Below are 13,328 nucleotides of genomic sequence, written 5' to 3'. Positions count from 1 at the left end.
GGCTATCACTGTGTTACTCTCTCTGTTCTTCAAAATCCTTTGATTGCAGCAAAGTGTAATGTTTCCTGGTAAGAGTAGGGCGTTAAGCTGTTTGACCTGATTCCAATGGACATTAACACATCTTGGAAAGAAGGATTTTTTTTTTTTTTTTTTTGCTTATAGAGTAACTACCCCAGGGTGGGGAGAAAGTAGTGCAGTCCTCATTGGCAAGGAGGACCCATTGTCACATGTCCTAAAGGGAGAAGACTTAGGCTGGCAGAGGAATGGAACCAGTGAATGGTTACATTTGTCCCAGATCTGGAGTCCTTAGCTTGGCCAAGAGCTTTGTATTGAGATTGGTTAGCTAGGTCACCAGGCACAAGTAGTCCTGGGAGACTGATAGCCTTCCATGAAGCCGCTGGCTCCTTTTCACAGAGCAGACTCAGAGGAAGAGAGGATGCAGGAAGATCTCATTAAAAACTTGAGGGATGATTATAGTTAAATAAATTGATTCCTTTCTAGAGGTCTCTTGGGAGAAAAACATATCCCAGGAATAGATATGACCAGAATAATGGAGCCCTATCTAAAAAACAAAAGATTCAGGTAAAGGCTAATTGTGAAATGCATTTTCTTTTTCTTTATCTTATGCCTCTAGATCACCTTTTATTACAGATTTACTTAAGATTTATTATATTGACTCTGTAAATATTAGACTGGCAATTTTGTTTTGTTTTACTCACTTCTTGAACTTTGGAGTTTTGGTAATGAATCAGCCTTGAGTATAGGCTGGCCTCAGCTGCTGGCTTTTGGAACACATCTGGAAGGCAGCAGAGAACCCCAGGATTTTTGGCTCCAAAGGCATTGGCTTGCATTCCAACTTAGGGAACATTTCCAGTGATTGTCATTGAAGTTTTATTCATACACAAGAGGACGCTGTTAGCTTGAGCCAGGGTTGGGCTGGCTAGAGCCTGCATCTCAGTCCAATCCAATCAACCTCTCAAGGGGTGGAGAGGTCACCATTATAGGAACATAGAACACTGCAGTTGCGTCCCTACTTGAATCTTCCTTGTACTGTAACATTGAAATTGTTTTGCAACAGGCTTCATTCAGAGAAGTCCTATGAGTGTCTGCTGTGGGCTTGTGGGCTTGCCCCCCAGGCCACACAATCCACAGGGCCAGGAGAGATGAGCACAGAGTGCTCTGGAGCTCAAAGGAAGGGTACAGCCTCATCATCTTAGAGAACCAGTACAGCATTGTCAAGGAGGAAGGGGAAGCTAGAAGGTGGGATTACTTTCCAGGTGAGATGTAAGAGAGACTCTCAAGACAAATGTGTTAAGATTTTTATGGATATTTTCAGGGAGCAAGGAGAAATGTGTCACTTACCACCCATAGTCTGTTACAGAACAATGCAGAGCAGCTCAGAGCATCTTACAAATAATGTAGCAGATGGATGTCTGTCTTGGTCCAGACTCAGACAGTATAGAATTACATTAGTATGTTTCCTTTAGGCTCACCTTAATTCTCAGAAATACCAGACTCTTAGGCCTGACATTTCAGAAACCCCAGTGCCCAGTCTGGGGGTCCTTTCCTGCCCTTCTTGCTTCTGCTCTGTCAGTATCAGGTACTGGGCTCTGGGGACTCTAATCAGATGCACTCAGACTCCAGGGATTTCATTGTAATCTCAGGGATCAGAAGGATTCTTTCTTATATTCATTCACATAGGGTCATTCTCTCTGTCCTCAAACTCTACTCTTTTTAAGACATCCACTACTATTTTCTCAACAGACTTGGAAATCTGAACTAGGAAGGAAAGTGCCTTGTTTCACATATGCACACACATACACACACACATACACACCCTTCCTTTGGGTAAGGGAAAACAGCCTCCTCTCACTTTACACTTTTTGAAGTAAAGAAGGGCAAATAAGGAGAAAATACAAATTTTTTTTTGAAAATACAAATTTTTATTGTAAAAATTATCTTTCCATTAAAAAGCCATTATATCTTCCACTTCAAAAATGACTCTCAAGGTCTCTAGAGCCTATGTAAGAAGTGGAGCCCCTTGTTTTTTCTAAGTAGGAGGTTGGGGTGAGGGCTTAGTGAGTGGTTCAGGTTCTCCTAACACATAGGGTAAATATAAAGCCCTGGTATTTTTAGTTCCCCAGCCTTGTATTAGCTACATGAATGTAACGGATTTCTGTTGACATTGAAAGTATTTCAAACTACCTTTGGGAGGTATTTATTAATAAACATATTTCTTTCCAGTGGAAACAAAATTAAATCTTTAGTTAAACCAAGCTTTTGGGGGTGTCTGGGTGGCTCAGTGGTTGAGCGTCTGCCTTTGGCTCAGGTCATAATCCTGGAGTCCTGGGATTGAGTCCCGCATCAGGCTCCACGCAGGGAGCCTGCTTCTCCCTCTGCATGTGTCTCTGCCTCTCTCTCTGTGTCTCTCATGAATAAATAAATAAAATATTTTTAAAAAAACCTGAGGCATTTAAAAATTAATGAATTCAAGCATAAAAACACATTACATGTTAACATAAATACATATTTCATGAAAAAGTAACTATATTTTACTAAACAAAAGAAAGAGGAGTGGCACTTTTTTTTTTTTTTTGAAAATTCTTTTTGATGGTTAAAGAGAAGACAAGTGGATCCTCCTATCTGCTTCTGTGTTCAGTGTTGTGGTTTTTTTGAGATTTATGAAGAAAATATGGCTTTACATAGATATGCAGTTGAGAAAAAAGAAGACTTGATGGGGACCCTGAAAGGACCTTAGGGAACCCTCAGGGGTTCTTGGGTCACTTTGAGAACTGCTGGTTGAAATAGCTAAGTCAAGAAGGTGTGATAGCTTTCAAATGAAAAATTGTCTTTGAGGATTTGAATAAGTTATGAGTCAGATCAATCTCTATGAACAGATAAACACCTTATGAAATATTATCTAAAGTATTTGTTTTTATGGTTTTTGTACTTACTGTACATTCTCTTTTGTGTGAACTCATTGAGGGTACATTGATGAACATTTAGAATGTTTATAAGTTGCTCTGCCATGTGATTTTCTTCAATTCCCTTTCCAGTTTAGGAGTTGGCAAACTTTTTCTGTAAAAAAGAGTAAATATTTTAGTCTTTGTAGGTCATCTGGTCTCTGTTGTGACTACTAAACTTGATTGAATATATAAACAAATGGGTGTGGTTTTGTCCCAATAAAACTTTATTTATAAAAATAGGTGATGGATTGGATTTGGCCCAAGGATTATAGATTGCCTACTCTGCTATAGTTCTACATTACAGTCATCACCTTGAAACTATTTTTCCCTAAGTCCGCAGTCTTTGGCCATGAAAAAATTAAGTTAGCGATGGTCAAAGAAAAAAACCACAAGAGTTAAATTTCTTCATTTTTATTTTATGACACATTTGGAATAGTCAGTTTCTAGTGGCGTTGGCAGTGGGATAGCTAATGAATCTAGGACAGTCCTCCAGAAGAACGGCTGAGTGTGGTCAAGTTAAAAGTATAGAGTGTTGATTTCAAGAGCTGAAGAGGATGGATGATAAAGAGTTTGATTGCTTTAGGGTTTTTTTTTTTCTTTTCCTGGGTGCCAGTTAAGTTTCTAAGAGAGCCAGCGCCAATTTTTCACATCTCTCCTTGGCTGGTTTAATAATTTTGAAATACAATCCAAAATCTCAAATCTAAGAGAGGCAGTCCTATTTATTCCTTGTAAGTAGATATGTTCTGAAATCATGGGTATGGTGTTTTATGCTTTTCTTGTTGCCCTCCCTCTTTACAGAAATACAAAGAGTATGAGAAAGATGTTGCCATAGAAGAAATTGATGGCCTCCAACTGGTGAAAAAGCTGGCAAAGAACATGGAAGAGATGTTTCACAAAAAGTCTGAAGCAGTGCGGGTAAGCGCCTCTGGTTTCTGCTGTGTGTTGCCCAAAGACATAGAGGTCCCTTCAGGGAACTGGGAACTGGCATTAATGACTCCAGCTCTCAAAGAGTGAAGTTGACTCAGTTGTTCTGTAAATACTTTATTTTCTTTAATTAACCAGCAAGAGAGTTAGCAGGGGCAGGATAGGGTTCGGATGCTAGTTTTCATCTTATAATTTTGTGTCTTCAATGGATGTGCCCCTTAAGTGTGCAGCCTCAGAGGATGGCTTGGGACTGTGTGATACATTCACTAATGGCCAAAAGTCATTCCAAGGCACATCATAGTTCAACTAAGCAACTATGAAAAATTTAAGCCATGCTTGCCAAAATGTGGAGTTGAAAATCTAAATGGAGTGAATGGTTCAGATGAAGTTGGAGGTTTTCCTTGCCTCTATTGGAATATTACTATAATTATAATGAATGTCTTGACCAGTAAGAGCTCCCTGAAATTTCATATTGTCAGCAGGATGAATGGAAATCTATCATTTTGGATTTCCAAGATGGCTTCCAACTTTATTCCTTTTTGCCCGCTAAACACTACATCTTACATTCTTGCTTTAGAACATGGGAATGTTGTAACATCCCACATTCGTGCCACATTGGCCCAGGGTTATGGGAAAGAATTGCAGTCTGAAGAGTTCTTTATTTCTAACCTTTGTTTTGCCTACCTTTCGGTTTTAATGATTATTACATTGCCATAAAAGAGCACTTCCTACTTTAGTTTCTCTCACAATTAATTGCCCAAACAAAATTTTTACATGTTATTTCTGCTTTAGACCTGACAATTTCCCACATTTGCTTGTCTCTAAAACATTTGTGCTATTTTGATTCGGGGAGGGGGGAGGGTTGTAGTTTAGTAGGTAAGAGGGTGAATTTAGCCTGGGTTCGGTGCCTGCCTTGGTCACTTACTGAGCTTTGACTTCAGTAAAAATCACTCTGTGAGCCTCAATTTTCTCATCAAATAGGAAAAACAAATAAGCTGTGTGAAGATCAAACAAAGTTATGCTTTTGGGCTACTTAACACAGATCCTGGGCACATTAGCAGTGCCTAGTGAATGGCAGCTTCATACTGCCATTATTGATTATTATTGATTAAATAAGTTGAGACTTTTTGGTGGGAACTCTGACTTAGAAGAAAAAAAAAATACTTTTATTTGCTATAGAAATAGTGCTCTGACAGCCAGCCCTGGGATCATGTTGATCCCTGTGTATCCTTATGTCTCTACCTTGAAGCAAGGGCTATTCTTCTTTTTTTTTAAGGATTTATTTATTTTATTTTTTAGAGAGAGTGAGTGGGAGCATGAGTGGGAGGGGGCAGAGTGAGAGGAAGGATCTCAAAGCAGATTGAGCTCCCACTGAGTGCAGAGGCCCATGCTGGGCTTGAATTCAGGACCCTGAGATCATGACCTGAGCTGAAACCAAGAGTCAGAAGCTTAAACTGACTTAAACCCGGGTGCCCCAAAGCAAGTGCTATTCTTTATAGACATGGTGGCCATTCACATCTAACACTCAGGACCTGAAATTAAAATGCAAAACCAAGAAAATTAAAAGCCCACCATTACCATTATTTTCTATTTATAAAATGAATACCCCTTTGGTGGAACTTTAAGAATGTATTGAAAAGTATCAGAGAAAAAAATCACCTGAAAGTCAGGCCTGTGTTCTTGTGTTTCCTTCCTATCAGTCTTTTAAATTTGCATTTCTATGCATATAGTTGTGTGTTTTTCTTTTTCAGATTTGCAGTTCTATTGCCCATTTGCTTTTGTGTCCAGCTTCTTTTCACTTCTTTTTATCATTACAGTGTGAGCTGCTCTTGGCATCACTATTCTGCATGATTTTCTTAAATGACTGTGTCACATTCCAGTCTATGCATGTGTTGTAAATGATTTGACTGTTCCTCCAAATCTGAATATTTAAGTTGTTTGCAAGTTTTGATATAAATAATACTGCAGTGACTCTTCTTGTATATTAATAGTAGATCAAATGACTCAGCACTACTAAACGTTTGGTGTTCTCTAAGGATTTTACATTCGTTTGCTTGTCCTTAGAACAGCCTCCAGAGGAAGGTATCCTACTATCCCACTTTTACAAAAAAAGTGAGAGAGGCAGAAGTTAAGTCGCTTCTCCAGGGTCACATGGGGGAGTGAGGGATGGTCTCCACATACCCGGATCTAAGTCCACATTCTTCATCACATCCATGCCCTCAGCATCCTGCAGGGTACTTGAATTTCCTTGAGATGAATCCCTGAACATAGAACAGTTCAGAGACACTAAGCTCATCTTTAAAGCTCTTTCTGCACTCGAGGACGTTTCTGTCCAGATAAGGTGATGCCAATTCACAGTTCTTCCGGCAAGAGTGGCCTGTGAGTACTCATTTGCTCGAATCCTTGCAAAAAATTAAAATGTTTTATTTGGTTTTAAATACTAGTAACAATGTTAGTTTGAGAGAAGGAAATGCTATTCTTGTTTGAACTTGGATTTCTTTGTGAATCACAGAATTTTAGAGCAGAAAAGGACAGAAATCTCTTAGGTTCTGTCTCTGCAATTGACAGACACGGAGGCCCCGGGACCTGGCACTCAGGGGGCCTGTGCAACATACCAGGAGGACACAGAGGTCCCGTCAGCCCCAGAACCTGGATATGTCGCTCAGAGGCAGGAGGCCCATGTGGCAGGTGAAAGGTCGGTGAGAAGAACTAAGGAACCAATGGACCATCCATGGAGAAGCTAGGAGGCATAGGAGATGTACTGATCTCTGCTCATGCTTATGAGTCTCTATGCACCAGGTTCCATGCTAAGCACTTTATACTGTTCCTGTATCGTGGCTTAGAGTTGGGCACGCAGGCTCGGCAGGGGGGTTACTGGCCCAGGTCACATGGGCAGGCTCAGTAGACTTCCTTTGGCACAGGGGAGGATTACAGTGCCTCTGGGTGTATCTGTGCAAAGTGTTTTACACAATGACTGGCAAATGGTGAGCACTCAGTAAATGTTTGCTGTTAACATTGCTGGTGAAGGGACCTTGGAGTCTGTAAGTATTTAATAATGAGAGAAGCTTGAAGCTTTCAAAAGCTTCAAGGATGATGAAAGGAGGAAACTTAATTTTGAAACCTTTTGTTTTAAATTAATGTCATTAAAAAAAAAAAAAAAAAGACTGAAATGGTTGTGTGGTTCCTTTGAGAAGGAAAAAAAAAAGATGCTTTATTTGAATTGAAATGTACCCAGACAAGAGGCATCCAGGATTCTCTGAACTCTGTATTTTAAAGTAGATGTGCGAGGCCCTTTGTAAACACAGTTGATGCCATAAAATCTAGGTTAACTGGTCCAGTGATATGTGGCACTCTCTGCTCCCAATCTTTAAAAAGGAAAGAGGGCTTGTATGTCAAGTTGGGGTTTGGTTTGGAGGCAGTTTTGCTGTTGAGATGGGCCTGGTCCTGTTGTGAGCCAAGCAGCACTATTGGCAACAGTCACCAACCTTGTGGCATTTGGAATAAGAGGAGGTGGCCACTGAGAGACCCCTCTGGACGTTGCTTTCGGTGAAAGCCAAGGAGCAGTGGGTGTGACTGTTTTTCATATTATAGTGACATCTCATTTCTCACCCGGGAAAGGTTTGTATGTGCCCCTGGGATTGGCGAGCTTTTGAAGAACAAACACGTCAATGAAAATTTGCCCATGGGTTTGCAGTGGAGTCAAGTTTTGCCGCGAGGCAGAGGCACTAGAATGAACCACAGTGCAAAGGGGCCCTTCCTGTCCCAATCCATCCTCTGAGCAGGGACCCCTTTCTCAAATGGCCCAATAAAGAATGGAGGTTAGAATTTGCTCCATCATTTTGATGTACCACATCTAGAAATTTTGTTTCCCAGTGTCCAGCCCCAACACCAGCAACCTGAGTCAGGTGGGAGGTCCTGGTGCCTTCCTGCCCATCACTGATCCAGGGCCAGGGACTCATCACTGGTGGGTGGGTGGGAGGACTCAGGAACATACATAAGAAAGAACTGGCTGACGAACAACACAGAAGGTTAAAATTTCCATGGATGTCTATAAAATATTTATGAGACTGGAGGTTGCAATTGAGAAAGTAACACCAACTCGTTGGGTGCGTGAAGGTAGGTGCAGTCCCTCGGCTCCGGCTCCTGGAAACAGAGGAGGACTAGTGATTTAGCCCTTCGCCTGCCTGTCATCTCTGGGCTGTTAAACAATGTTGATCTTTTCTCTGTCTCTTCTGGCTTGATTTCATCATTTCCCCCATCACTTTTCCCAGTGATTAGTTGAATCAGAGTGATTTTATCATACTCGTCCCCTGTTTGAATTACTCTTCACTATGCAATTATCCTATCACAGAAAGTCCTATTTTCTCCCTGTCAGATGTCTGGAGTAAATGTGAAACTCGAAGTGGGCTGCCCATTACATAACCTCTGTCATCTGGTTGGTAATGGACTATATGTAACTTTTTTTTTTTCCAGCCTAGCAAATTACAAATAACCTTAGCTTCCATAATTCCCATTAACATAATGGTGCCATCATTATGGTAGCATGTCTTAACTAATATTTTCTAGCACTTTTTAACACCATTGGTGGTTTAAGTAATTTTTTCAAATCCACTCTGAGAGTTGATGCGTAGGGTTATTTTAACTTAAAAGCCAGATTGGGTTTGATGCGGCGATGCTGCTACTTGCTTGTGTACAGGATAATTGTACCCAAAGCATTATCTCCCACCTTCTTTGTTGGGAAATATTCATGCTACCAGGCCCTCAGACGATGTTGCCAAGCAATTTATCAAGTTCGAAGTCCTTATGAATGAATGGACAAGAGATGGAATCCATTTGCTTTTTTAGTTCATTAACATTTCAAGGAAGATATTCCATCTGCTGGACATGGAAGATGTAATACACATCAAGCCTCTGCCAGCAGTGGACTCCTGGGGGGCCATTCCTAAGTGACACCTGGAAGTGCACCACTGTGTCACTAGTGAGAGCTCATCTGAAGTATTGATGGGAGGCACATTTGACCTAGCTCCCCTTCCTCCTGCCTTGCTGATGATTTGAGGGGAGTGAGAAGCCAAAGAAGTGCATTCAGTGGTGCTGTTATGCAGACAGGCTGCCCCAGCGTTTTCTTTGTCTTGAAAATCCAAGCATCTACAGGGAGTAGCACAAACCATTACACAGCTGGAAGGATCATCTGAGGCCCCAGGGAGCTCTGAGCAGGCACAGACAAGCCTGCATTTGGAGAAGAATCTGTAGGAAGTAATTCTGAGTAACTGTGGGTATCTCTGACTCTACGCATATACTTTTAGGACAGATTCTAACACAGCCAGGGGATGTCATGATCCTGGGATTTTGGGATGGCCATATAATTGAGATGAGCAGCACGACCAGAATAAAGTAGATAAACCAGGAAATAACAAACAGAAGGACTTTGGAGAATTTATAAATGTATACTAGCATTTTCAAGAATGGCTTTCTAAGGGTGAGTTCTCCAGGATGGTTATTGCCTTTAGTCTTGTGGAGCAGCTCTGGGGCAGGCACTGCCTTCATCACGCCAATCTTGGCTGGAATTGTAGCCTCCTTCTGGCTTGAAAGTTCCTCCTGCTTTTGGGGCCATGGGCTGATCCACAGGGCTTTCACCACTGCGCGGGACTGAGCTCAGGCCTCCGCAAACTTAAATATGTTTCACGGACAGAGAGAGGATTATAGGATGCTATCTATTTTGGTAGCACATCAGGCAAAACATTAAGTATTTTATTTGCTGTTCAAATTCATCTTCTCCCCAAAACAATTAATTAGAAATGTCTAAAAGAACAAAATCTCTGGGGGACTATGAAAAGACAGAAAAAGCAAGTTGTCCCTAAACTTTCTAAGTGAATCTGTTGTTTTCCTATCTTGGATAAAGATATTTCATACATTTTGATAACACTCTGAAGCTCAGACCTGTAAATAATCTTGTTTTACTTAGTTTCTGATTTACATTGATAAAAGGATAAATCAGGCACTTGAAAAAGAGTGTTTTGCTTAAAAATAAACATCCTTGCTTCTTGGGGAAAGCTAAAAGAGACTACATTATATATTAAGTTTCTCTCTCCTCCTATAGCTACCTGCTGTTTGCTGCAGAACTGATTCCCATTATAGCTGTACTGTGGGAAGTAATTGCTGTTGTACAGTAATTCAATTTCGGTGCATTCACGCATCGGTTCACCGATAGGGGTTTATCTGGACAAACCTGGGACTTGAAAGCTTTTTATCGAGAAATTCCACATGCAGCAAGACATTTTTTTCCTAGGTAACGAATATCAGTATTTGCATTTAATAAACATTTACCTTCTCAGAAAAATGGATTTCTTCCCTCTGCAGAAGAGATTTACGCCAATCTTCCAAAAAGCTAGAGGGTACTATTAAAGCAAATTTCTCTAGCTGTTTTTTGACTGGTGTGTGTCTACATATGTATGACTATAAAACACATCTATGTCTTTATGTAAATATATACACCGAGGCATGGAAAGCAGGAGGCACTCGAGGAAAGCACGATCTGTACCAAACATATATGTGATATAAGGGATTAATATCCACAGAGACTGAATGAATACTTCTGGTTTAAAAACTCATCTGTATCTGCAGGCATTGTGAAAATTGGTGAGGAATATTTTTAGAAGGATATCCCTTAAGTTGGAAATGGAACCAACCAATTTGTTTGTAAATTTCTACGTTACAGGATGGTTCTTAAGACAGAACTGGTTCTTCCTGTATACAAGGACTCTCAGATCATAAGGACTCTTTCGATTCTAAGTCCAGAATGTGCTGTAGAAGTGTCAGGAGCCGAATATACTAGCATTGCTAGGAGGGCCTTTAGTTATGAGCCAGTAGAGGTGACTGGACAGATCCCAAAGATTTTTCTGCCTTTGTTCATTTCTCATCTCACTCAGAGTTTCAAAATGTGTTCCTTGAAGGAGAAGTAAATTTGTTTCAGGCACAAAAAATGTTTTAAGTCACAAAGGAAAAGACTATTATCTATTATGTTACTGTATCTTTTGGCCTATGTGCTTTTTTTGTCCCTCCTTCCCTCCCTCCCTCCTTTCCTTCCTTCTGCAAACTGGATTGCAAAACCCCATACATATGCGTAAGACAATTTACAGCAGAAACCTCAAACCAGAAGAAACTTAAAAAATAGCACCGATCTGGATTCGCCAGTTTTGATGAGGTCAGCGAGCCATCCTTGGTTAATGGATGAGGTCAAAACCACAAGGAACCACATGGTCTTCTTGGGTTTCCCTCCAAATGGGGTTGGGTTTCCTCTAACATACTTGAGATTGTATCCACCTGAGTCTCCTCTCAGAGGCCCACAAGGCTGTTCTCCCGCCTATGCTGAGAGTGAGCAACTCTCCTGCTTTCCAGGGGAGATAAGCTTCCTGCCAAGAGAAGAAGGAGCTACTGGACCTTTTTGTAGGTGACATTTCATCTCCTGTGTCCTCAAGCTCTGCCTGTGCCATCAGCCTCGGGCCAGAAGTTGGGTTGGCTTAGTGAACTGTACCCTGGCTTTCCTGCTTATTCTGGGACTGGTGGCCCTTAGGAGGAGTTCTTGTTTGTGGACAGAACCACTGTACCAAACTCTTCCCAACTTCATGGTTATTTGTCCCATTTGGTTAGAAACTCTCCATTTTTAAAACTTTATAGAAGAGTTAGTTCTGGGTTTTCCATGTAAGTCACTTCACCCATATTTGCTTTGTTTTGATTTGATTTCCGTGATCATACATATTCATTATTTCTTTTGAAACCTTTTGACAATTATTTATTGTGAACCCTAATCCATATTCATTGTAAAAGAAAAAAGAATGTGCGGAAAATGATAATGGAGAAAGTAAAGATCAAAGCATTAAGAGGTATTAAAAGGTACTTGATGTCTTTTAATACTGTTTCTTATTAAACATCCTAATTTCTAGTTTTCCAGATGTCTTTTCTATTTGTGAACACGTGTATGCATATATATATATACTTCTAATGTGTATGCATATATATATATATGTGTGTATATATATATACTTCTAAAACACTGGATTGTCCTTTCTTGTAACCAGCTTTTTTACAAAATTAATTTTACATATTGTGAACATCATTCCGTATCAGTGAATATATATATGTGTATATATATATATTTCCGTTATTTTTCATGACTGTATAATAGTCGGCTTTCTGGATGTTCCAATCAAGAAATTCTCTTTTGGTGAACATTGATGTTATTTACGATGTTATTTACAGTGTTTCACTATGATAAGCAATGATATGAAAAATTCTTGCAGAGAAATTTTGCTCATTTATTTGATGCATTTGTTAGGATGTATTCCTAGGAATAAGATGACGGCTTTTGGTATCCTTTGTCAGTGTGCCTTCCAGGCAGCATCCATCTACTTGTGTTCCCACCTGTTAGGCTAGAGAGGCTCTCTTTCTCCACTGCCCTTTCTGACATTCGGCTATTACTTTTGATCTTTGTCCGTCTTACAGACACAAAGTAGTATCTCATTTTACTTTGTTTTCTTTAATTGCTTGCTGTTTAGCATGGTGGATCTTTTCTGGCTCCCCACCTGCTGTGCAGCAGGGTTTGTGGCAAATTACACAATGTCTTAGAGAATAAACATCAGTGTCATAGCATAGAGAAGTCTAGCTACTGTCTCCCCACATACCTCAGAGAGGTGTATGGGCTCAGGAACTCACTTGGACACACTTGGAGGCCCTCCCTACCTTTTCCCTCTTCCTGGACTGTATTGTAAGAATAGCCTGGTTGTAGGGGTAGGGATGTGGGACACTGACTTGCACCAAACTGCCTGGATTTGGGATCCCAGTTTGAAAGAGTTTTCTGGGAATACCAATGGCTTAGCACCTGAGGACTACACTTTGGTGTCTGGGTGTTCTAGACCTTCCTACTGCAGGAGAAAGTCACTAGTCTTGAGAGAAGTTGAGCTTGGTATAGCCCTTCTCACTGAGAAAGGACTCAATTTCCAGACAGCTCATTGTTGGAAACTTAGACTGAGGGCCAGGGTCACCTTGGGTCTGTTCTCTGTATGGTACCATCTTTTTATATGTTCATTAGTCATTTCTTCTTCCTTTTTTCTTATAAACTGTTAATGCCTTTTCTCATTTCCTGTACTATCTACTTCTTTTCTATGTCCCAGCTTGTCCCCACTCTAGCCCCAGTACCTATCACAGGGTCTGAGTCGACAGTTAAGTGCTCATTAAGCATTTGTTGATTGACTCACAGATCTTCATCTTGGAGTTAGGATAGCTTATAGTCAGAGTGGTAATAGGTTATACCTCTTCCTTTTGACCAGAAAACTCCTGAATGATGAAGGGGAAAGAAAAGTATTAGAGCTTAACTGCGGAAAAACTACAGGGCTCATGGGCCTTCCAGAACCCTTCACCATCTGTTCCAGTAAATGAGTCCTT

General features: G+C 40.6%; 1 protein-coding gene across 11 annotated transcripts in view; it reads left to right on the top strand.

The window, feature by feature from the left end:
• CACNA2D3 (calcium voltage-gated channel auxiliary subunit alpha2delta 3) overlaps positions 1-13,328 on the top strand; it is a 945,794-nt gene that overhangs the window by 286,544 nt on the left and 645,922 nt on the right. For all 11 annotated transcript variants that reach the window (XR_007404330.1, XM_049098270.1, XM_049098267.1 and 8 more), the window contains one exon: positions 3,765-3,881. Coding sequence is in view for 10 of the 11 variants with exons in the window: in XM_049098263.1 (XP_048954220.1) it covers positions 3,765-3,881 (117 nt within the window). In the remaining variant the exon portion in view is untranslated. The remainder of the gene's footprint in view (positions 1-3,764; positions 3,882-13,328) is intronic.

The sequence above is a fragment of the Canis lupus genome, chromosome 20, assembly GCF_003254725.2.
Source record: "Canis lupus dingo isolate Sandy chromosome 20, ASM325472v2, whole genome shotgun sequence".
NCBI lineage: Eukaryota > Metazoa > Chordata > Mammalia > Carnivora > Canidae > Canis > Canis lupus.
Note: the sequence above shows the minus strand (reverse complement) of the source record. Positions and strands in the feature narration are given on the sequence as shown.